The 21,116-nt window shown below is 53.5% G+C and overlaps 5 protein-coding genes across 5 annotated transcripts; 3 read left to right on the top strand and 2 right to left on the bottom strand.

Moving 5' to 3' along the window:
• Positions 1 to 58: 58 nt before the first annotated feature.
• Positions 59 to 912, bottom strand: UHO2_05162 (putative COX4 - cytochrome-c oxidase chain IV; the record flags this gene model as incomplete). Its single annotated transcript, XM_041556164.1, has 2 exons — positions 59 to 217; positions 610 to 912. The coding sequence occupies 2 exons, from the start codon at positions 910 to 912 to the stop codon at positions 59 to 61; spliced, it is 462 nt and encodes a 153-aa protein (XP_041412098.1).
• Positions 913 to 1,901: 989 nt separating this feature from the next.
• Positions 1,902 to 5,050, top strand: UHO2_05161 (uncharacterized protein; the record flags this gene model as incomplete). The annotated part of the gene is made up of 9 exons (XM_041556163.1): positions 1,902 to 2,335; positions 2,427 to 3,302; positions 3,398 to 3,516; positions 3,608 to 3,738; positions 3,855 to 4,035; positions 4,157 to 4,187; positions 4,342 to 4,411; positions 4,586 to 4,762; positions 4,985 to 5,050. The coding sequence occupies 9 exons, from the start codon at positions 1,902 to 1,904 to the stop codon at positions 5,048 to 5,050; spliced, it is 2,085 nt and encodes a 694-aa protein (XP_041412097.1).
• Positions 5,051 to 5,878: 828 nt separating this feature from the next.
• UHO2_05160 (uncharacterized protein) lies at positions 5,879 to 9,354 on the top strand (the record flags this gene model as incomplete). The annotated part of the gene is made up of 10 exons (XM_041556162.1): positions 5,879 to 5,919; positions 6,008 to 6,025; positions 6,112 to 6,244; positions 6,294 to 6,476; positions 6,569 to 6,655; positions 6,725 to 6,772; positions 6,865 to 6,968; positions 7,069 to 7,183; positions 7,270 to 7,541; positions 7,617 to 9,354. 10 exons carry the CDS (start codon positions 5,879 to 5,881, stop codon positions 9,352 to 9,354), a joined length of 2,739 nt encoding a protein of 912 aa, XP_041412096.1.
• A 2,744-nt stretch (positions 9,355 to 12,098) lies between these two features.
• Positions 12,099 to 15,899, top strand: UHO2_05159 (uncharacterized protein; the record flags this gene model as incomplete). The annotated part of the gene is made up of 1 exon (XM_041556161.1): positions 12,099 to 15,899. One exon carries the CDS (start codon positions 12,099 to 12,101, stop codon positions 15,897 to 15,899), a length of 3,801 nt encoding a protein of 1,266 aa, XP_041412095.1.
• Positions 15,900 to 16,289: 390 nt separating this feature from the next.
• UHO2_05158 (uncharacterized protein) lies at positions 16,290 to 19,811 on the bottom strand (the record flags this gene model as incomplete). Its single annotated transcript, XM_041556160.1, has 1 exon — positions 16,290 to 19,811. The coding sequence occupies one exon, from the start codon at positions 19,809 to 19,811 to the stop codon at positions 16,290 to 16,292; it is 3,522 nt and encodes a 1,173-aa protein (XP_041412094.1).
• Between the last annotated feature and the right edge of the window lie 1,305 nt (positions 19,812 to 21,116).

The raw sequence follows: 21,116 nt of genomic DNA, 5'->3' as shown, positions 1-21,116 counted from the left end.
CATGTTGCAACATTTATGTGCGATGGGAAGATGAATACTGTCGAGAAAGAGACACTTTTCAGTGGTGACCGGCGTGCTCGTCACCCTCGAAGTTCATCTCGTAGACACTTCCGCACTCGGGGCATCGGTGGTGCTTGAGATCCTTGTTGAGGTGGAGGTAGATGGTGTCGTGAGAGTCTGCGGGGTAACCGGTGCATCCGACGATACGCGAGGGCCACTGATGTTTTTTGGGGTTGATAAAGCAAAGCAGACGGATGGTTCGGAATGGTGAGCAAGCCTTGAAACTTGGAAAGAGCAAAGCGAGATGGAGGCAGCTCTGCTTGATGTACGATGAATGGCAAGAGAAGGAGCTAGTCCCTTTGATCGGCAAAGCTAGCTTTCCTTGAAGCAATCTGATTGGGCTAAACCGTAATAAGTTGACCTGAGACGACAGCCTTCAGCTCCTGATGCATCCTCTTTCCTTTCAAGACGTCCTGTGACACTCTTCTACTGCCCTGAACACCGGTTCTTTGCTTTTCCGTACTGCTAAACTGCATGCTGCAACGTAACCTCAGAGTCGTACAAGTGCTGAGAGTGCGTCGGTTGCGAATTGTCGTCTCGAATACTTACGAAGCTTTGGACCTTGATAGGGTTCTTAGTGGTGCCGAGGTGAGTCATCTGCAAAGGCTCCATGTCGAAAACATCGACACCCTTGAGCTTTCCGAGAAGCTCGAAACGCTCAAGGCCGGTAGCCTGCTGCTCATCGGTGGGAATCTCACCATCCTTGGCGCCGTCACCCTGGATGACGGGGGGACCGGCAGCGAATCGGAGAGCAGATGAGGTGAAGAGTCGCGAAGCCGAGTTGATAGGGGTGGGGGCCACGCGGAGAGCGGCGGGTGCGCGGGCAACGAAATGACGAGCGGCGAAAAGCATGTTGGAGACACGATCGACCAGCGTTTGTGATATGAGGATGATGATGATGGTGATGGTCAAGATTGGCGAAATGTCGAGGTGCATGCGAGACGAGATTGGATCCAGATTGCTGGCTTGCTTGCTTGCTTGCTTGCTTGCTTGCTTGCTTGCTTGCTTCCTGAGCCTCTCTGCCTTCTTCTGTCCTTGATCTTCTGAAGAGTTGCGCGAGAGCGACCAAACTCACAACTGTCGCCAGAGCGGATTTGATCTTTTGAAGCCTTTAACAAGCAGCCTCTCGTGCGACTCGACGTGGTGAGGTGCAGATTCGGGTCCGATTTGAAATCTGTTATAAGCTGTTAATTAGAGAGAGCCTAACAGCGTAGAACAACTCAGAAAGTCACAGGCTAGACCGGTGCCTTCTGAAAATTGTTTAGCCGGGCCAGTTTGTCGGTTGTTCTCTTACCCCGCAATCCTAATAGCCGGTTACTGTCGTGCCCTCAACGTCAAGGTGGCCAAGGCGTCGGCTAATCCATATTTCTCATATCCTCTCAAGCTTGCTACAGTAGACGCCATGGCAAGCCTCATGATGGGTGACTTCCTCTTCCCAACGGTGGCTCTGGCTGCCATGTCGCATAGCAAGTGATGAGGTCCTTACGGCGTGTGCCGGTCTTGTGGATCCCGGTTCGGGTAGAGCTTGTCTTTGACGAGGCAGTGTTGGCCCGACCGGAGGGCGATTTGTTCAACCTTTTGGGTCTGAACAAGTGAATTGCACCTCCCTGCATCATGCCGGCTGTGCTGAGTCTGAGTTGTGGTGTGTAACCTAGTTATGTTTGTCTGGCGTCGACCTCAATAAAGATAGGAGAAGGTTCCCACCGATTCTCCATCATTTCATCACACATCTCCAATCACCTTGTCACATCCGCTGTCAGTTGGCAAGCTTCACCTTTGATCAGAGAGTCATTCCTAGAAAGTCGTCTTCGAGAGACCACAAAGGCGCTCCAACTCTCACGATGCGAGCACGTTCTTCATTCCTGGCTTCGGCCTTATCGGCTGCACCAAAGTCCATGGCTTCGAATACTTTCCCGAACACAGCTCGTCGACAAGCCCGACTAGTATCGTCTCTGCAATCGTCATGCCAGCAGCACCCTACCAAGAGAGAGTCGAACGATGGCCCACTGCTGTCACGAGTGTCTGGACCCACCGACAAGCCGTTATGCGAACTCTCACTCAGTCAGTTCTGGGAAGAAGCGGTGAGCAAGTATGCTGATCTGCCTGCGTTGATTTCGAAGCACGAGCCAGCATCACAGCATGGCAAGCGCGGCTCAAGCTCGGACGACTGTGTCAGATGGACGTATGGCGCCATGAACGAGCACATCAAGAGCCTCGTAGCTGGACTGCATCAGCTTGGGATACGCAAGGCAGACCGAGTCGCTGTTCTTATGATGTAAGTGACTGCCAAGCACTACAACAGCTTGCCCTATGCACCCTCTCCTGTCTTTCACTGATCCTCACTCTCGCTCTTCTATCGTCTGCAGGAATTGCTCCGCCTACGGAGCTCTGCAATGGGCCTGTGCCGAGGTTGGGGCCATCTTGGTGACGTTGAACCCTGCATACAGCACCTCCGAGCTCCGTCGGGCTCTCAATCTAGTCGAAGCAACCACACTGTTCGTGGTTCCGTCTCTTCGCGGAACCAACTACCTTGAATCGCTTTTGAAACTCCTACCGTCCCTCTCGAGCTCGGCAAGCGCTTCTGGTGATCCGACCGTGCTGCAAGATGAAACGTTATCCTGCTTGAAACGCATCGTCGTGATCGACAACCTCGACAACCGACCAAGATACTGGGAAAGCAACAGTGTGCTAGCACAGCAGCGCAAGAGCTTCTCCGATGCAATGTCTGTCTTGAACGGTCGGGCCCTTGACTACCGTGACCTCCTCGTTTCTTCGCCTTCGACCCTTGAACAAGACGAGGTGCTCAATACGGACGTCATCAATCTGCAGCTCACCTCGGGCACAACAGGTCAGCCCAAGGCTGTGGCGCTCACTTCGAGGAATCTGCTGAACAACGGCATCGCAATTGGCGACAATCTCAGGTTCACCGAGGCAGACAAGCTATGCAACATTCCACCTCTCTTCCACTGCTTTGGTTTGGTCCTCGGTAATCTCGCTGCTTGGACCCACGGCGCTTCAGTCGTATACGCTGCTGAAGGATTCGACCCTTTGAGAGCTCTTCGTGCTGTTTCCGAGGAGCGCTGCACTGCCATGCATGGCGTTCCGACCCATTTCATCGCTGAGCTTGAGCTGCTCGATTCGGCAAGAGAGCATGCCGAGGATCCATCCCGCTTTCCTTTGCCCAAAGGCATGCTCGAAGGCGAGACCTTTGACTTCTCCTCCCTGCGAACCGGCCTCACAAGGTGAGTGCAAAGACACGTGCCCGTTGGCGCTAGCGCCAACCGCACTTGGCTGATTCCAAACCTCTGCTAATCTGATTCCTTGATTCGTGCGACAGTGGCTCTACCGTTCCTATCGCGCTCATGGAAGCGCTTGTCAGCCCAGGGAAACTTGGTCTCCGTGACCAGACGGTGGTTTACGGTATGACCGAGACTTCACCCGTCACTTTTGGTTGTGGTGAGTGGCGGAGGATGACCCCAAAACTCGCTAGGTGCGACAAAGGGACTGACACAAATCTTCTTGCGGCCTTCTCCGTACGGCTACACAGATGTTGATGCACCCATCGTAAGGAGATGCGAGACCGTGGGACGAGTCTACCCTCATGTGCATGCCAAGATCGTCTCACCAGATGACTCCACGGGTAAGCCGCTTCCTGTCGGACAACCAGGAGAGCTCTGCGTAAGTGTCTCGACTGTCAGACAGCTTAGGATGCGCTAGGAACACACTGCTGACCACCTGGCGCCCCTTTGCCACCCGACGCTGCGCGCTGACACGGACTTTGTCGCCGAAATTAGACCGCGGGATATGTTGTCATGGAAGGCTATTGGAAGGACCCCAGAAGGACAAACGAAGCAATGGAAAGGCATCCCGATGAACCTGACATCGTGTGGATGCGCACCGGTGACATTGGCATCATGGACCAAGAGGGCTACGTGCGCATCGTGGGTCGATCCAAAGATGTGATCATTCGAGGAGGTAAGTACAAAGCCACGCTCCGCAATAGCAGAGCATGCCGCATGGCGTCTCATTAACGGATCTCGTTGCTTGGCATTGTAGATTGACCTGGCATCGTCTCTTCCCTTTCGACACTATGAAGGCGAGAACCTTTTCCCACCCAATATTGAAAAGTAGGTTCATTCTCGGTCGGTTGCATGCCAATCTCAGAGCCAGCGCAGTGGATCGCACTCGCTTGCATGAATGGCGCTGTGACGATATCCGCTTGGACCAATCAAATGCTGACCTTTGCGAGCTTTCATTTCGCTACTGTTCGCACCCTATCAGCTGCATCGATCGTATGGAAGGTGTCGCTACCAACGCAGTAATTGCTGTGCCAGACGAAAAGTATGGAGAGGTAAGTGGGCCAAGATTTCGAAACAGATCTCATGGTTGAACTCGAGCTTCGTGCAAAGACAACAGAGTCAAAGCATTGGATCTTGCTGTGACACGGTGACACAGAAGGCTAACGATTCCTCGAGCGCTGCTTGCATTCCCTGCTCCTGTTGCGCTTTCAATCTCGTCGCAACAGGCTGTCGGCGTGTTTGTGGCCAGGTCGCACGCAGAAGCGCATGTTACACCAGCAGAGATCCGTGCCTACGTCAAGAAACATGTCGGTGGACAAAGCGCACCAGCGTGGGTTTGGTTCCTCGGCGAAGATGGCGTCGCTGCAGAGTTCCCCAAGACTGCTTCTGGAAAGATCCAAAAGGTATGTGTTCTGCCTCCCAGCGACTACAGAAGAGTGTCTTAGACGAGGAAGACAGCTTTACTAACAACCAAGTTGCCTTTGTTCGCATCGCTTTCGGTCCTTCAAACTCGGCGTGGCTGGAAAGCCAACCTTATTGCATGCTGCTAACCTTGACCTTATCGTGCCAAATCTCGCCTCCGGACTTGTTGAACATCCTTTTCCTCCTTACTTCCACCCTCCCAGGTCATCCTCCGTGATTGGGCGAAAGATCTGGCTGCGAATAATCAGGGCAAGGTCGACAAGGTTTAGGAACCTCAGACCTGTCCGAGACCCTGCCGCTTGTACTACCACTTGCCTTTACCCATCAATCAAGCTTTCTTCGAGCCCACAGACCTATGCTCAGCACACCAGCTCAAGCTGCTATCTCTGTTTATCGCTTTCTGGTCAGCTTTTCCAAAGAGAGCCGAGCGTCTCTTTGTTGATTCGTGTCGACAAGACTCTCACGACGTTCTCTAAGCTGCAATCTCGACGCCTTCTCACATCGGAGCTCAGCCGTCCATGCATGCCTGGGTATCGCCATCCGTTGCATTCCGAATCGATTCATCTGACCTCTCGATGCCTGTCCGACCTTGTAATCGCAGCTTTACAATGTCCCTTTGAGCCCTCCACGTCCGTGCATGAGCGGCCATGCTCGCTTCGACATGTTCCGCATCTCCTCGGAGTGCTTCGTCTCCGATTCAACCCACGTACCTTTGATGCTCTGCGTCCTCCCTCTGTCCTCACCGTTCAAGGCAGGCGGCGTCATCTCTCTCGACACGGCACCACGCCTGCTCTGTCTTTGCCAGAGCACTGAATCCGCATGACGTGCGTCCATTCAACAATGGAGCAGCTCACCGTCTTTCAGCTTCATCTGACGGCCCCATATAGAGGCCCAAGGCCCTTAGCCGACGTTCTCTTGTCTCCGTCCACACTTCCCTCTTCCAACTCAAGCCTCGTAGCGGCCGCAGACATACTCTAAGCAACAACTCATAGCATACTATCGCCACCGCAACGGGCAACTTGAGGAACAACGGTCTCAAAAGTATCTCGCGACGCAGTCTTTGATCCTTCCTTCTTCGCGCGGCCTTCTTCGTCATAATGAGGTATGGAGGCGAGGTTCGGCGTTCTTGCAAATTCTGGTAAGACTCAGCAACTATTGACCGCGGCTTGGCGAGGACACCTGCTTACTCTCTTGCCTTTTCCGCTCCAACATGGTGTTCCATGCAGTCGCAAGAGAAAGATGAAGTGAGTGCTTGCTGCCATCGAAAAGCTGACATCTAACGATTGGGCTCTGACCTGTTTTCCCTACTAACACGACCTACTCTTCATAGGTGCTCGGGAGTAAGTCCAGATCGCGACCTACGCATGTTGAATTCTGCTGCTGACCCTTCATGTCTCCTTCGTTCTTCAACCAATCACAGGAAAGACCTTGGTGCAGCAACTGTAAGGGCAAGAATAAACCTTGTGAGTGATGCAAAACGACTCTTGTTCATGCCTGTTAGCCAGACATCAGCTGACCCATTCACTTTCCACGCTGTTCCTTCACAACACAGGCGTCTACGACACTGGCACGATCCGAATCAAGAAACAGGAAGAAGACGTCCTTCAGGCTGCCAGACGCGAGGCAGGTACCCTAGCTCTGCCTGGTACTAGCCGTAGTTACACTCTCTACTCGGAGCTGAACTCACTATATAATGTAAGCCTGAACACCGTGACTTGGCAACGATAGATTGAAGATGGAGGGGATAATGCTCACTAAGGCACACGACTCACTTCGCATGTGAACAGAGACTCTGGGAGCAAACTCGAGGATACTGGGCAAAACAGAATGCCATCCTCGGTGACGGATCTCGGCCACAGACGACCGCCATCAACGTAAGTGCCAAGTGCTAGCTTCATCCATCAGGCTTTGTGTGCTCACTCTGTCTGCTCGAATCCTTACAGTATCAGCATGGACTGTCGCAGATCTTGAGGAGAACCATCGACTCTCTCGTAAGTTGCGCTTATGGATTCATACGGCCTGCTGCACAGCGTCTCGCCTTTGGATACTGATCGCAGATCCAAGTTCGGATGCTTTTCGCTAGGCCGTCAAGACTTTGCCTTTCGGCGATCAGCTTCAAGTGCCCAGCATCGCCCTCTGTGCCGGCCAAAGTGATCAACCCGGTCGTTATGCCGACACATTCACACCGTAAGTAATGCTGGCAAAGTACTGTTGATCTCACAGGACATGCTGACCAACATTCGTCGCCTTTCATGCTCAATTAACCGCGTCGTCGCCATCGTCGCAGCGTGTCGATAGGGATTCTCAGCGGTGAGGGAAAATTCGGCAAAGCTAGATTGCTGCAGCTCATCGATCTTGCCTTTAACAGTCATCCGTTTCTCTCCGCCATTGTCTCCCGAACTGTACGTACATTGACTCATCCACCAGGACGAGATGCGCTGTTGATCTGACCTCAGCTCCCTTGACCGGCTCACCTTGGCCTCTTTAGCTCTTTCTGGAGGACATTGAGGACGAAACGTACGATCGACAGCTCTTCGATTGCATCCTGATCGCAGCTCTCGGTCTCAGGGAGCACTTTGCAGGCGCAGTCGGTGCTCGTGCTTGTACTGAAGAGCTGCCTGAAATCGAGGATCTCATCCCCAAGACCACCGATATCCTCAACAGGGTCAAGCTGGGTACGCTCAATGCGTCGAAAATGCATGTCAGCATCCAGTGCATGATGCTTTTAGCCTGGCATGAGCTCGCGCAAGGCTTCCTCAAGTGAGTCGATTTCAAGGCTCACTTCCCCCACTATTGACAACTCAACTAAATGATCCTTCCTCTTTGTTCCAACAGGCGAGCTTCGACGTGGTGGACGTTTGTCTGTGGGCTGCTTGTTCAAGCTCGATATCTCGCTGCACAAGAGGACCAGCTTGAATGCATCGTCAACGGCGTTGATAAGCTGGTGGTAAAGGAGGAAGAGCTCAACAACATGCGAGCCATATCGCAACTTGTGCTGCTGTGGCTACAGCTCAGTCTCGGATCGATCCCTACGCACAATGCACTACTCTCTTGCAGCCATGTGGGAAGAGAAGCTCCGAAGCTTGGCTCAGCCATGTGGGAGCTTGAAGAGATCAGCGGCAACATCTCGATGGTCGAAAGCTTCCATGCTTCATCGACAATGGTGCGCAACATCGAGTCATTGCTGGGCTGCCTTACCGAGAGGTTTGCCGACCATAAGATGTCCAAGAGCTCTACAGGCAGGCATCCTTCAACTATATATAATGATTACGAGCTCGCTTGGAGGGTCAACACTACTCTCGTTCAAGCAAGCACAATGTGTTGGAGTAAGATCATCGCGATTCCCGCGACTTCCTTCGCAGCATTGCTTTTGTGCATGCAGGCAAACCGTCAAGATAGGTCGCCGATGAGCGCCCAAAGAGTCGACCTCATTATCAAGATCTGCGCAGCTGTCTCTCTGCAGCTTCGGGACATCTTTGGAGATGCTGAAGGCCTCGATTCAGGCAGTGCCAGCAACGGGGATCTGTTGATCTCGCACATGCGGGCTAGAGCACTCTTTACAGCGGCCATGGACGAAGCGCTCGTCGCTGTCACGATGGTGGAGGCGATTGCACACACATTCGAGGGCTTGCTCGACCTTTCAAGCTCTGATGCATCTCCATCAAATGGGAACGAGGTCGGAGATATGTTCGACCTATCAGATGAAGCGCGTCAACACGTTGTCGAGAAACTGGGCGTCATCATGGGCATCCTTTGTACCATCATTGACTGTTTCGACAACATTCCGAAGCGGGGCAAGCGGGCGAAGCAGACGGCGTCAAAGCTGTCTGGGCTCCGAACTCGCCTTGAAGAGCTCAACGTGCAAGCCGACGTGTCGTTTGCTTTTGAAGTCGCTTTGTCCAGCTCGGGCTCCTCGCAAGATGCAATGCAGGAAACCCACCCCGGCGTCAAGCAAGAGCCTTGTTTCGACTTTGCCTCGAACCCGAACGAACTGATGCCGTCGCAAAGTTCTTCCAACTTACAACAGACGGGTCCGTGGGCATATGAACAAGTTGCTGCATTCGATAGCTCGTCTTACTCACGGCTAGCAGCAGGCTCTCAGTGCAATCGAGCCGAGTCTTGCTATCAGACGTCGCCCTATGTAAATCATTACGCAGCGCAGCAAGCCACTGGTCATGTAAGATATGGCCCAGGCCCCCTCTCAGCGGCTTTCAGGGAAGAGAAAAGCTCAGGGGAAGGCTCACCTGACACGAGGTATCCGTTCACGTTCGGTGCAGACTTACCGGGCCAACACTATCACGAACCTCCTGCGCGAACCACGGGATACTCGGAAAGTACGACCTTCTCGAGCGCAGCATACTCAGGTTCGGCACAAACTCAGTCTCTTGCCTACTCGTGCACGGCCGAGTCAAGCGTTCACAAGACCCACATAGGCTTGGCTTCGGGCCAGGGTGTTTGGGAGCCAACACCGGGTTACGCTGCAACGAGGGGCTACACGCAGGCGACGCAGAGCTACGCTGGGGAACGAATTGCGCCAGTGCGGTTTACAGACAACTATGTCGAGTGGCATTAAGCGTATCGCAATCCGTTGCGGCAACCGGATCAAGCAGATGACCTTTGTCTTGGAACTTTCGCGGCAACAGATCGATGCGGTTCTGAAGGCTTACGAGACACTTATGGGTCTCAGATAGGAGAGGATTATCATGCCACTCGCCAGCACGAGACTACAAGCGAAGAAGCCTTGTCTTGGAGGGCTGAACCACTGCCAGAGTACTCCAAGTGGTCATCCAGGAAGAGAAGTCGCTTGGAAGACACGAGGTTCCGACAGACCTACTCGACTTGAAGACAACAGGTTGAGAGCAGCATCGGCACGTACCGAGGGGAGGGTTAGAGCAGCAAAGACAGGCTGTTGAAGTGGAATTGCTACCATAACAGGACTGGACAGACGACGGTGTCGATGTCGATGGGAACAGAGTCGAGCCCGGTTTGGCAGGAAGGCGCTCAACATTTTCAAGACAGCACTTCTCAGGCGGCGCAGGCTCTGGCTTGCATTCAGCGCATCGAACCTCTGACCGAGACAAGTGGGAGTGCAACATCGGGTTTGCCAATCGCATCAAGCAGCCTTTGAACGGCCAATCAAGAAGCCGAATGGTATGCGAAATCTCAATCAATCGAAGAAAGTGTTGCAATCACATGCGACATGCAAAAGCCTCTATCCATATCTCCTTTGTCTTTTGTAATGATCGGCGTCCTCACGAATCTTGTCAAACCGGGGTGTGTATATAGATATGCAGTAGAGGAGCACAGACACGGCTGCAGGCAAGACAGGAGGTTGGCGGTCGTGAGAGTCTGGGTTTTGCTGCGAAGCGGGACTCTGTGTGCAGAAGCCGGTTAGTTGCCGGTTGTTTGTTGCGGTCCCTCACGGAGCTCAAGCAAGTAAGATGGTGGGTGTCGTCTGTGAATGAAAGAGTTGATTGACTTGCGAGCGTGAGCGTCGAGTTGACATCTCGGCCGCTCTTGAGCCGACATGGAAGAAAAAAGCGACAGCCAGAACAGCCAGGCTTCTCGCTTTGTCTGCACAGTCTGATTGAGGAAAAAAGCGCTTCTTTGCATTTGGCGTGACATCGGCAATCTCTCACGCCAATCAGAAAAACAAAATGCAGAGAGAGAGAGAGGCTCCAGGAACGCGATGCGGAGAAATTTGATGTCAGGCACATGGCCAGTGTGGCTTGAGGTGAACCTGCGAAGGGCGATTTCGGAAATCTCTGCTCCTTCCCCTTCAAAGCTGTAGATGTTTTACCCCGAGCCGGTCGACACCTAACTTTTCTTTGTAAAGTGTCGATTGGGATCGTACTAAAGGCAAACAAGCTTATGAGTTGGGGGGGGGGGGGGGGGGGAAGAAAAAAAAAGGCTCATTCGGTGTCCTTTCCGTGGCGGATGTGTTTGCGTGTCTGTTGCAGCTGAAATGGTTTCGGGTGCAGTCAATCCGACCTTACCGTGGCTTCTCCTCCTTGGTTGACTGCAATCCCCCCCCCCCCCACCTCTGTCTGCCTTGCTTGCTTGCTGCTTGGGTATCCATCGCACTTGTGTTGCTGTCTGCTCTTTGTTAATTATTTTATTTTCTTTGTTTTCGGATACTCGGCTCTCCGCAATATGGATCTCTCCACAAGCCTTTCTCTCGGTGTCTGATGGGAAGCGTCTCTGGATGCAAGTTCGGAGGCACCGCGGCACGGTCAGAAAGGGTCGTTCTCTAATTTCATCAGGTGGTGGGTTTCGGATCATCCGTCTGGTTGTGGGTTGAAGCGTGGGAAATGCTGCCTCATCTTTCGGCATCTTTCCGACAGGCAATGCACCGTTGCGGATAAGGAAGCGCTGAGCCATGACAGCAGAGACCTCTCGAGGAGATTGAGCTCTGTGCCAAGCAAGGAGGGAGAGAGGTGCAGCGGCTACCCGACGACGACGAATACGATGAGAGACACGACTGCGCCATTTCAAACCGCGAAATCCTGCCATATTGACCGCGCTTGAGGTCCAAGCGGATGGGCCGTAGTCTGGGGTTTCGCATACTCCCTCCTCCTGTCTATTGGTCCCTTGACTCCTTGCACTACGCCTTTGACATTACCGCTCACTTCTGTCAGTTGATCATCTGATCACTGCCACTTTACCACCATCTCGCCACTCCATCTCGCCACTCCATCTCGCCACTCTATTTCCACTCCATTTCCACTCCATTTCCACTCCATATGGCAACGAGGCAACTGCCGTCGATACTCTTTATTCACGACATGAGCACACAGGCGGAAGGCATCCCGTCTTAGGCGCCACCACCTAAAAGTCCACACGACACCTCGACCTTCCTTTCATCTGAATGCCATTGCCTCGTTCGTTCTTGCAACACACCTGCACGTCACCTTTGTCAATCCCAACCGACCATCATTGCGCGTCTTTACAGCTTCGTGAGGATCGTACCTGCATTCAGGTCTCACTAACGCACCTCCTCTCCATCGCCCAATCGAGCTCTGCACATTAGTATAGCTGACTTGTTCTATTCCCTAAACACCCAGACGACGCGGTGACGTTGTTCAGAAAACAGGGTCTCAGACGTCCAGCTTACCGATCTTTACACAGCCCGCCAACTGAGCGATCAACTTCATTGCCTCTTCAAGCACAAAAAGCCCGTTGGGATACAGCGAGTGTATACCTTTCCGACAGTAGATCCTCATACACTCGCCATGCGCTCCTAAAGCACTTACAGTAGCGCCGCCTTTCCAGCATCAGTTTGTTGACGTCAAAGATAACCCAAGTCATCTGCCAATCATGACCAGCTCAGCAATGATGGCAGCCGCCGAGACGTTGGCTTCCGTTGCGTCCGCCAGTCCATCCACTCCAGCCCACGAACCTGCTTCCTCTTCCTCCTCCAAAGCACATGGCAGAAGGTCTGGCGCATCTGCTTCACCTTCTCAACCCAAAAAGCGCACTCGACCCGTCAGTGCCTGCGAGGCATGTAGAGCCAAGAAGGTCCGCTGCCTTCTCTCGCCGGATGCGCCAGTCTGCCAGAACTGTCTCGCTTCAGGCAAGCAGTGTCTCTTCCGAGTCGACGATCTCGTACCTGCCCTGAGAGCTTCTCGATTCGCCCACTGCGGTCCACCGAGCGCAAATGCCAGATCCATCGCTTCCAAAAAGAGCCACAAAGCCGGCGCTTCACGCAAGTCTCAAGATGGCCCTGACGAGTCAGCAAGGCCCAAACCACCAAAGCGCAAAAAGTCCGAGCAGGAGGATAGTGATACACCCCAGGTCAAGTCCGAGGACACCGGCGCAGCATCTTCTTCCACGGGCAAGCAAAAGGCGAAAGCCGTCTTCCGCTCATTTGCCAATCCAACCAATCTTGCAGCACCCCTGCCTGCACCCGTCACGCTAGCCCCAATGAAGAACTCGACATCTGCATCCTCAGTCTCAGCTATGTCCCCGCCGCTCAAAAGCACGCCCGCTCAGATTTCCAGAATGAACTCCTCTTCTTCAGCATCCAGACGCAGATCAGAGACTGTGTCGACGCATGCCGAGCCTTACCAAAGAGACTCTGCTTCAGCCGGCCCTCCAGCACACGGTTTTCCAAAGCACAGGTACAGCCATTCGTCAATGAGCGACTTGCAAGGAGCGCCCATGGAGGCATTCTCTCACTCGCACTATCTATCTTACCATAGAAATTCTGTTTCGCTCGGGTCAGGCTCAGATCCAAGCCCGACTGGAGCACCGTCCATCTTCCTGCAACAGCATACTCCCAGCGACAGCAGTGCCTTTCCCAACAGGTCAGGTCGATCAGCCACCATGTATGCCGCGCCCAAGCCAGTCAACGTAGCTCCCATCGATGAGTTGCAAAAACGCCGCAAGTACTCTGCATCTCACCCTCGTAAGTCATCAAATCATCCTGTTGATCCCATGTCGCTCGAGTATTACGGTCATCCTTCCGAATCGACTGCGCTAAACAAGTTTGACGAGCCAGGACGACCCCAAGTCGAGCATCGCTCCTCACACAACGAGCCAAATTCGCCTGGTCGAGGCGTGTCGGCGGAGCTTCGAGACGGCATCGAGAGGTGGCAGCGCAGTGGCGCTACCAGACCAGACGCAGAGCACCAAGAGACTGCGGTGGAAGAAGTGCATGTGCCTCAGTCTCGGCCCAAGATCGTACTGCCCTTCTTCCGTTGGTTCGGTACTACTGCAAATACACCGGGCTATCGCAAGATCAAAGTGGGCGTTCTGCAGGACTCTGAGGTGTCTGGCACCGACGAATTGGCTCCGGCGCTGGAAGACAACGAAGCCTCGGAGAACAGACCTAGCTTCGGATTCTCAATCCGCGACGACGATGAGACGCGCATACCAGGCAAGCCGTTGGACGAAGCAGCTCTTTCGCCTCATCCCGCACTAGCTTCCAGCCCGGGCGCCCGCATTGACAACAAAGCATCCTCATCCGTCACTCGCGAGCTCTTCGAGATCAATCGACCCAGATACCCCAGGAAGGATATTCTAGAGCATCTCGTCTCGCTCTTCCTTACTCACTTCAAGCCCTCTTGGTGTCCCTGGATGGAGGATGATGAGCTCAAGAACGGTGTCGAGGACGGATCGATGCCAGCCATCCTTGCCAATGCTGTGTGTGCAGTGGCTGCGCGCTTCTCGAATCGACCTGAGCTGCGTAAAGTGGCACGAAAGTCGTCGGGCGATCCTTTCAGCGAGATGGCCAAGATCCTCATCATTCCGTTGCTGTCCTTCCCTTCCATCGAGGTGATTGAAGCTTTGATTCTGTTGAGTTATGCTGAGTTCGCAGCAGGAAGTGACTCCGGCCTCTGGATGTATGTGGGTATGGCATTGAGGATGGCGCAGGATCTTGGTTTGCAGCATGAGGTCAGCATTCAGAGCATTCCTAACGAGAAGCATCAGGAGAAAGCAAGATTGCTGTTCTGGGCTGTCATTGGCCTGGACCGCATCACCACTTTCGGTACTGGTCGACCCGTATCCATCCGAGAGAGCGAGATCGATATCGAGTTGTCGAAGCTCAGCGAGGGAAGCGATATGAAGGATGAGACTGTAGTCTTCGGACATGTGGTGCGCATTCTGATGCTCCGAGGACGTATGGGCGAGCTGTTGAACAGGCGCGAACGCGAAGAATCTCCCATCTCGGCAGAAACCACGAAAGGCGATCTCACGCGGATGTGGTTCGAGCTTGCGCAAAGCTATTCGGACTTGCCAGCGAACCTTCACTTCAACGTCCAGACTTTTCAGAAGAGTGCGGTGCATAATCAGAGCCCTGGCTTTGTATATCTGCACGTGCTCTTCCACTCGACGATTGGGTTGTTGGATAGACCAGCTCTGATGAAGAAGTTCACGGGTGACTCGGTGCCCTTGTTGCCCTCGTTTGCTCCAGCGGCAAGCGCGGCGGCTTCGAGGACGATTGCGGATATCTTGACGCTCGGAGATGCATTCGACGATCGTTGTATCACTGCTTCGCCTTATCTGGATCAGCTGGTGTTGCCTGCCGGGCGATCATTTGTTGCGGAAAGGGAGGCAGCGAGGGAGGCATTGAGGAACATGGGGCATGGGACCACGCCTGCGCCTTCGAGACCACCATCGCGAGGTGCGGGTCCTCAACAGCAGAGCAGGACCAGTGCACTTGTTTCGACCAAGTCGTACGCAGAGATCAACCTTGGTGCTTGTCAGAGGATCTTGCGAAAGCTACAGCAGTACTGGGCTGGTGCTTCGTGGCCTCTGCGTGCGTTGGAGCAGGAGGCTGCGGGCAATGGAGGCGAGATTGACCCGCAAGCTTCGGACGAAGACGCCCAGTCTGCACCCATCAGGGATATCGAAATGGTGCTCAAGTGGGCAAAGTCACGTATTCGATCGAAGAAGAGGCTCGAGCGATCGTTGCATGCCACACCGAAAGCGGATGCTATGACGCTGTCAGAGTCGATGGAAGGTATGAATGGTATCTTGACAGGCAATACCGGTTCGGAGGAGTTCGCATCGACGCACAGTGGAGATTCGCCCTTTGGATTGGGTATCTCGGCAGGCTTGACGTTCGATATTGATGCACTGATGGGGAGTTGGCAGATGGATCAGTTCGATCCGATATCTAGTTTCCATGCTCCTATCTCGGTATCTCAGTTCGAAGGCGAGGGTCACAACGGTCAGCAGCAGCAGGAGCAGCAAGAGCAAGTGACCCAACATACCACCGGACACACACCCTATCCTAGCGGCGCACAGGCAGGAACACCCGTGAGCAACTTTATCAACAGCCACGTCTACGCCTCTCCTTCTTCTGCTCGTCATTCCACCCATCTACACCCGCACTCATCAACTTCGAATGCGGTGGTTATGTCGCCCTCACGTCAAACACATTCTCGAACGAGTTCGCTTCATCATAATTCGGCATCGGCAGCACATGCACTTAGCGCTTACAGTCACCATCCACCTACACCAGGACAGTTGGATACAAGTTCCTTCACCATCGCAGAATTCTTCTCCCATGATCAAAGCGTTTGGCCACTGAGCATACAGAATGAGGACATAGATCAGGAGGCTGTCAATCTGATTGCGAGCGCTATGCAGTTGCCTTCGTATCCTCAGTAGTGATACTTGCTCGGAGGGTATTAGAGATTGCATTTCGAGCAATTCAAGATGTTTCCCAGAGAACATTCTTTCCTAGTTCGACTTCGTGTGTGATGAGTAATGTGTGAGGTTCAAGTATGGCTCAAAGGGATTAGAGCGGGAAAAGTCGACTGCAGACACAGGAAAGGCGAGGTGGCTGCTTGAATGCAATACAATTCCAATAAACGACTTGAGAGACATGATTGTTCTGCAGAAATGCACAAAGGAGAAAAAAAGACAACGGTGACTATATGCTGTGGGAACGATAACAAGATGATACAAATAAGAGTCCATACCCTTCCTCTCTCCTCGCCTTTTTCGTTTATCCGCTACTCACCCACCATTCTCCTCTCTGACTGGAAGATGGGAGCTTTAGGAATCAGATCCATCAGGATTAGCTACGAACAACTGAGCCTTGGGTACCAACCCATGTGTGTAGTACTTGGCCTTTTTCCCTCCTCTCCTGGACCCTGTGGCTGTAGAGCTGGGAGATATGGCCCTTTCCATGGCTTCTGCGGACCTGTCTCCCGTCTCGGTATTGGTTGTACCAAAAGTGCGGGATTTGGTAGAGGACAAGCTGGCAGTCCAAATTGAAGCATTTTCCGGCGTCGTGGAGGATTGAGATTCGAAGGCCTTTACTTTGTCCCTCACGCTAGCATTTGGTGCAGCCACTGTGGGGGCAGGGGCAGTTAGGCGAGGTTGGGCGGATGGGAAGAGGGGTGAGACCATGGCCCGGTTGAGTCTGGCACGTTTGGTGGTAAGAGGTGTGATAGAGGGCGTTTCTGACAGGTTGCTCTTTCTTTGCCCCGCTCTAGACCAAGAGAGAGGTGGCGAGGAACTTTGAACTGCAGGATAGGAGGTCTGAGCCAGATCTTCAGTCTGCTCTTCTTGCAGATCCTCCAATCCAGCCTGAGGGTGAGTAAAATGTTCAGGTCTCCAAACAAGAGATGCAGGCGTATCTTCTTCACCTAGCGCCTCAGAACTAGCTACGTTCTTAGGTCTCAAGAGGGTGGGCCCACGACTGAGAGCTTGCTCGCTATCGCTATCGCTCATCGTACTGCCTGTTCGAGTGGTCGATTGCGTGCGTCGGCTAGAAGTAGTAGGAACACGTTGAATGACATCCATGCCACGGAGGCGCAATTCAAAGTGCGAGCTCGCGTTCGTGCGTGCTGAGCCGATGGAGGAGAGTGATCGACCTTGTGAGTGCGACGGATAGAGTTCTTCGCCTTGGGTTGGCAGCCGACGACCCATTTGGTCCATGTGCAGTTGATCAGAGTCTGCGAAAGGATCCTGCGCCTGGTTGCGGTTCGCTTCGGAAACGTCGCGTGAGCGGGGAGATTCAGTGATGGCTTCCAATCCACTGACAGGCGGTGGCGCTGGATCTCGGATAGGCACGTTAGCGTTGGGTCCGGTAAGAAATCTTCCCGAAGCAGTACGTTCGAGCAGCGAGTTGCCCATGAATCGATCCCACCATGTTGGACTGCGCTTCATGGAGCCCTGTGCACTTTTACGACCGTGGCTTGCATCCGAGAATGACACCATACCACCCGTTGCAAGCACATCGTAAGACTTGGAACTGCTAGGAACATCACTTTTGCTTGCTGTATCGTGTGACTGAATCGAGGGGCCGAAATCAAAATCGGAGCGTCCATCATCATCTGAGTGACGCTCGTAGCGGTCCACTTTGCGATCTGCAAGCTTGCCATCCTCGTGCGCCAATCCTGATATGAGCGCGATGCCTTGGGTCGGTGACTCTTCAGGACGATCTTCAAAGGGAGAACAGAGATCGTGCTCTGCCATCGCCTCGCGATCGTCATCATGGTGGGGAAGACGTCCTAGGTCTCCGAGCGAAAGATCTTCTTCACCCACCTGAGCATAGGAATGCTCTCGAAGTTGATGTACGTTCCAACATGGACTATCGAGATCTTGTTCATCTTGGTCATTGTAAAGATGGCTTGGTTCTTGAGGATGCTGGGGACGGAAGAGGCTGTTGCCGTCTCCTTCATCAGCAAGCATGTCGACACGTGGGGCGACGTGGGTATCGCGCTTTCCTCGACCAGCGAGGATGGCGATACGTTGGCGAAAGTGTGGTCCGGACCCCTCCATTGCATGACCGACGTTAGCTGCTGTCCAGGCGGTGCCCTCGCTGCGACCTGGTTTGCGACCATAGCCGACACCGCCGGTGAGTGGTGCTCCTCCATCCTCTGTGCGATGGTAAGGAGGGTGATACTCGCCTTTTTCCATCAAATAGTCGTCGTCATCCGGCCCAGCACCACGGCCTTCACCGAGACCAAGGAGACCGACGGAGGCATCAGCATAGCGACGATAGTTGTTGAGCGATCTACGACGGTATGCTGCATAGCCGGCACCTACGATAAGGCCTGCGCCAAGAAGAGCACCGATTGCGGCACCTGCCTTGGCTCCGTCGCTTGGACCGTCGGCGTGAGCTGAGCCGTGGTTGCCACTTGTGCCTGGATTTGTGGGGAAGCTGCCTGAGCTAGTGTCGCTGCCGTTGCTATTAGGGCTATTGTTGGAGTCGGAAGAGGGTGTTGAGCTGCCGCCCGAGCTGGAGCTGGATCCGTTACTGGAGAAGGCTGAGGATGAGGCTGAGCTGGAGGCGGGAGTCGAAGGTCGAGTTACTTGGGGATCGGGTGTGTAGGTTGTTGATGACCAGCTTCCACCTGACCAGCTGCCCTGTGACGAGGTTGATGCTAGGAGCGTTGAAGCATCAAAGACGTACAGAGCCGTGGAAGCTGCATTAGCTCCGGACCATCCGAAGGAAATGACCACTTGTCGACCATAGGCGACAGCTGAATGGCTATATCGAGCACCGGGCCCACCAGTAGATTCCAGCTGGGACCAAACGGGAGGGTTGACGCTCCAATCGAGGATCCAGGCATCACTGTAGACAGCGGAGAGATCGGCGTTGGCGCCACCGTGAATAAATAGGCGCTGATTGGGAAGGCTGACTGCGATATGGTTGCGACGCCGGGCTGGGAAGGCTGCACTGGTGCCACTTGTTTGGCGTGCTGGCAGAGTCTGGTTGGAGGAGGATGCGGTGGTGGTGGTTTGAGACCAAGTCCGGGATCTGGTGGAGTATGCGTAGAGATTTTGCATGGACTGGAGCTGGCCGGAGAGGTCGAGACCACCAAGAAGAAGGAGAGTACCATCGCTGAGCATGGTGGAAGTGGAGCCTACAAGACTGCCTGGCGGTGATGGAGAGACGAGCTGGAATGTAGGTGAGGTGGCGGACGTGTCAATGCTCCATTGCTCATCGAGAGGGATTTGGGAACCATCAGCTTTTTGACCTCCAAGGATGACTATCTGACCTCGACCGTTAGTCTCGCTGGTGTGGTAGAGCCTGCGCATTGGTTGGTTCCATGTTGTGGGGACAGTCTGATAGTTGACAGTGCGGTTAGAGGCTGATGGGCCAAGATGGAGGAGGTAGGCGGAATCATTTCTGGTCTGAATCGGGAGCATCGGGCTAGCGTCACCACCAAAGAGGAGAAGAGAGGTGCTGTTGAGTGGCGACATGGTGTGGAACGAGACAGCAGGAGGGGCGATTTGGTCAGCTTCGACTGAGACGGCCTGCCATGGCGGCGAGGAAAGTGGAAAGCCGGAAGAAAGATCAAGAGCGTACATCTGCCCATCGCTAGGTGCTGAATCGTATGTATATCCTCCGCCAGTGGTGCCCTGTGTCTTGCCGCCTTGAACAAGGAAGAGAGAGCCAACAAGTGCTGAGGCCTGACCCCATCTTGCCGGAAGTGAGCCTGTCGCTGTTTGAGCCGAGACAGCACTGATGAGTGCAAGTGTTAGGAGGAGCGATGTAGTCGTGCGCGTCAACGGTGTCGCTCTTGGTATACTTGCTGATCTGGATGGAAGCAGCGCGACCATTTCGCTAAGCTCGAAAGCAGGATCAACTGCAGCTGTGTGAGATGAACCGGCGCTCGTCAAGACGAGCTGGGCAGGTGCGCTGCACCAATATCAAGTGAAAAGCGGAGGCTGTGTTGGTGGGGACGGCTGTGTTGGTGGGGACGACTGGTTGGTGGGGACGGCTGGTTGTCGTGTGCCTCGTTGGCGAGTTCGGATGGAAGCCGAAAAGAGTTTCCAGTAAGGAACTTGAGATGGTGTGAGAGAGAGAGGGACAGAGGGCCCTCTTTGCAGGTCGGCAAGGTCCAAGAGCGAGAAGATGCAAAGTGCGACAAGATGCAAAGTGCAGAACAACGCCCGACGGACGGACGGAGATGCCGACAAGCCGCAGCTAGAGTGAAACTGAGTCAACTTTAGCCTCAACCAGACTCTGCTCTCCTCCAAGTCAATAAAATAAGAGGGGCTTGCGGTGAGTGAGAAAGGCCTGTCCAAGCGTCGGTCAGCGAAAATTGGATCTCTGTCCGAGGGTCGAGAAGCTTCTCAACAGACCAAGTCCTGCTTGACTGACTGCAGAGTGCAGAGAGAGGAGAGAGAGAGAGAGAGAGAGAGAGAGCTCTGTCGTCGGAAAAGCCGTATGGATGACGAGAAGGAGTTCGAGGGAAAGTAATGTTGGTGGGCGCCTTTGTCAGCACTCACACCGGAATAGGGGTCAACTGCAGCCTAAATTTTCTCACTTTTCCAGCCTGCGAGACTTTCACACAAAACACAAAAAATAAACTTTTTCAGATGAAGCTCTTTCTGTATTCCCACAGCAATGCCGCGTAGACTTTTGGTGAGTCGTCGCTGTATGAATGCGTCAAGAAAAGTAACTTCTACTCCAAAAAAAGGCACACTCATTTGACGCCTCTGAAAAAGAAAAAAGAAAAAAGAAAAAAGAGAAAAAAAAAAAAAGAAAAAAAAGAAAAGCAGCGAGTGATGCGGGCGGCTATGCTCAACCTCTCTACCTATGAGCATCTTGCTGTTTGTACTGTTCACTCTAATTCTAGTTGCTCGTTGGACATTGAAAAGCTCCGAAATGTTCGCTTGCTTGCTGCTGCTGCATGGTCGTGTGGATGCTAACTTGCCTAGGTTAGTGTTGGTGTGGCAGTTAGGAACCTGAAAAAGTGTGCCTGACAGGTGTGAGAGCCAGGGACTTCTCTCGGAACAGTTTTTCCGGCGGGCTGCTGTTTCCCGTGGCCCTTTTCGGTTCCTTTTCTGCAATTTTAAAGCAATTTGCAATTCAGGCACTTGGTCAGAGATCAAGCAACGAATCCAGATCAACACAGCAAC

This window comes from Ustilago hordei (assembly GCF_900519145.1).
Source record: "Ustilago hordei strain Uho2 genome assembly, contig: UHO2_contig_12, whole genome shotgun sequence".
Classification (NCBI taxonomy): domain Eukaryota; kingdom Fungi; phylum Basidiomycota; class Ustilaginomycetes; order Ustilaginales; family Ustilaginaceae; genus Ustilago; species Ustilago hordei.
Note: the sequence above shows the minus strand (reverse complement) of the source record. Positions and strands in the feature narration are given on the sequence as shown.